At 68.3% G+C, this 2,364-nt stretch overlaps 1 protein-coding gene across 1 annotated transcript in view; it reads right to left on the bottom strand.

Annotated features, from left to right (window-relative positions):
* Positions 1 to 1,672, bottom strand: part of SCLY (selenocysteine lyase) — a 68,600-nt gene extending 66,928 nt beyond the window's left edge. The window contains exon 1 of the mRNA XM_004674747.2: positions 1,564 to 1,672. Within this exon, the coding sequence (XP_004674804.2) occupies positions 1,564 to 1,666 (103 nt within the window). The 5' untranslated portion in view covers positions 1,667 to 1,672. The remainder of the gene's footprint in view (positions 1 to 1,563) is intronic.
* Positions 1,673 to 2,364: the final 692 nt, after the last annotated feature.

Consider the following 2,364-nt stretch of genomic DNA (forward strand, 5'->3'; position numbering starts at 1 on the left):
GGCCCACCTCCAGCTCTCCCCAGAAGCCGCCGGACACGTGCAGCTCAGAGCGCCCCACGGCTCAGCACAGGGGTCTCCTCGCCCCCGCCCCGCCAGGCCGTGCTGGCTGGAGCTGGGCAGCCGCTCGTGGCCGCAGAGGGGAAGGAGGCAAGGGGGGCTCCTGGCAGTTCAAGCTGCCTCGGGTGGGGCTTTCCGCCTCCCGCTGCAAAGCTGTTCCAGGCGTCTCCCTCTCTGTCCACAGGCCGGGGTGGGGTGCGCAGAGGGTAACTGAAGACGGCGTCTGGGGACCAGGGCGCGTGAGGGCGTCGCCTGAGGCCTGGGAGGGCGCCAGGGGCTCTGCCCCGCGGCTGTTGCCACGCTCATCAGGACGCAGATTCCGGGGGGCCTCGGCCACACCCGACCCCCCGGTGACTCCCTGGGGCCTCCTGGGTCTAGGTGGGGTGGCAGCTGGGCCACAAGCCAGCGGGGTGCTGTCCTCTGCGCCCGGCAAGGCTGTGAGGCAGCTGGAGAGCGCCGCAGCCCGGACGGGCCCTCGGGGAGCCGGGCCGTGGCCACAGGCCGCGCCTCTCCCCTGGGTGCCCCTGCCGGCTCAGCACAGGTGGCCGGTCGGGCCGGTGGGCACGTGGGCCAGGGCGGTTTTGGGGGGGCTGCCAGTGCTTTTTACTGGTGTTGGAGTGTCCTCATGTTTCCAGCCTGAAGTGGCAGGTCAGCCTCACCATGGGAGATGGGCTGCGGGCAAAGTCCAAAGGGCGGAGGCTTTGAGGGTGACCAGCGTGGCCGGGGCTGTGGGCTCTGAACAGCCTCGGGGGCGGGGGCCGTGGCCACGTTCCGCTGGCAGTTACTTCGGCCTGTCACTGCCAGATAGGCATCCTCTTTTAAAGATGTATTTATTTGCACGCACCCGAGCTGGGGTGCAGGCCCGAGGCGCGGGGTGAGCGGACCCCTCGGAGGCAGAGTGGGCAGCAGAGCAGGCAGATCCGCTGAGGTCCACGGCTAGGGGGCAGTGGGGGCAGGAGGGGCCCGCTGCGCAGGGCGGCGGCGGCCCATGTCCCAGCCTGTGCGCCAGGCTCCCAGGAGCGAACTGGATTAATTCTCATGCTAGAATTGAGGCATGAGCCAGGGCCTCCCGGGGCGCAGGGTGAGCGCAGCCCTGTGAAGCTGCCGCAGCCACCGCAGCCTGAGTTCGACCCCCAGCCAGGGAGGGACCCTGGGGAGCAGCAGACCCTCTGTCTCCCCACTGCTCCCCTCAGCGGATCCGCCTGTTCTGCTCCCGTGTGTCTCGGGTGAACTTCTCACCCCCGCACCTGTGGCCTGTACCCCAGTTCCTGAATGCATAAACCAATACACCTTTAAAAAATAAAATAAAAAGCCAGATTACACGGCCCCTGCCGCTCCCTCTGTGCTGGGTGGCCGTGGAAGGCCCCACAGGGTGTCCCCACAAAGCCGTTAGCCCAGCTCCCCCGGGGGTCGGAAAGGTGGGTGTCCAGTGCTGTGGGCCCGCCCGCGGTCAGTCTCAGCAGCTCCGTCAGGGGTGCAGTTGGCGGGGGCCGGGCCACGCCTCACCTGCAGGGTAGGGGCTGCTGGGATTGCCCCAGGCGTCCCGCATGGCCTCAGCCACGGCCTGGATGACCTCGGGCTCCAGGGGGGTGGTGGCGTTGTAGTCCATGTACACCTTCCTGCAGGCGAGGGCAGAGACGTGCGGTCAGGACGGGCCCTGAGCGCGGCCATCGGGCGGCTCCGCGGTGGGGGCTCCCCGGGCCCCGGAACCGGGCGGGCATCCCTCACGGTGACAGCAGTTTCCGGGGCCGCCTACGATTTGCCGGCTTCCTTTACGAGGGACGGGGCGCCGTCCTCCACCCCTTCGAGGACCTAAGTCCACGCCAACGGGAAGCCGGAAGCCTCACGTGGGACCCCACCAGTCCCAGGGCCCCCCAAAAGTTCTCTCCCTCCTTGGCTGTTTTAACTCTTCATTGGGTGGTTTTCTGGGTTCCTCTCCCCCCAAAACTTTCCGTTTCTTGGGCTTGAATGACCATCTCCCCCTCTTCCATATTTTAGGTCTCTGTCCACTCAGTCGCCCTAGTGAGGCCCCTGGGGTCCAGGTACGCTGCCTGTGCCCCCCCACGCCTGCAGCCCCTGGCGTGTCCCTGGCCTGCTGCCCATGGACAACCACGCCGCTCCCTCCTGGCCCAGCAGCCACCGAGGCCCGCGGGCACAGCGCCGCATCTGGGACAGGAAATGCAGCCCCAAAGCCTTCGCAGCCGAGTTTAACCCAGCCAGGAGGCAGACCAGTGCTCGGCGCTGTGGGCGGGGCCTGCCGGGCGGCCTCGAGTGTCCCGCTGCCACCTAGCCCGCGGGGGGGGGGGG

The sequence above is a fragment of the Condylura cristata genome, unplaced genomic scaffold (genome assembly GCF_000260355.1).
Source record: "Condylura cristata isolate star-nosed mole 26May11 unplaced genomic scaffold, ConCri1.0 scaffold00002, whole genome shotgun sequence".
NCBI classification, from domain to species: Eukaryota; Metazoa; Chordata; class Mammalia; order Eulipotyphla; family Talpidae; genus Condylura; species Condylura cristata.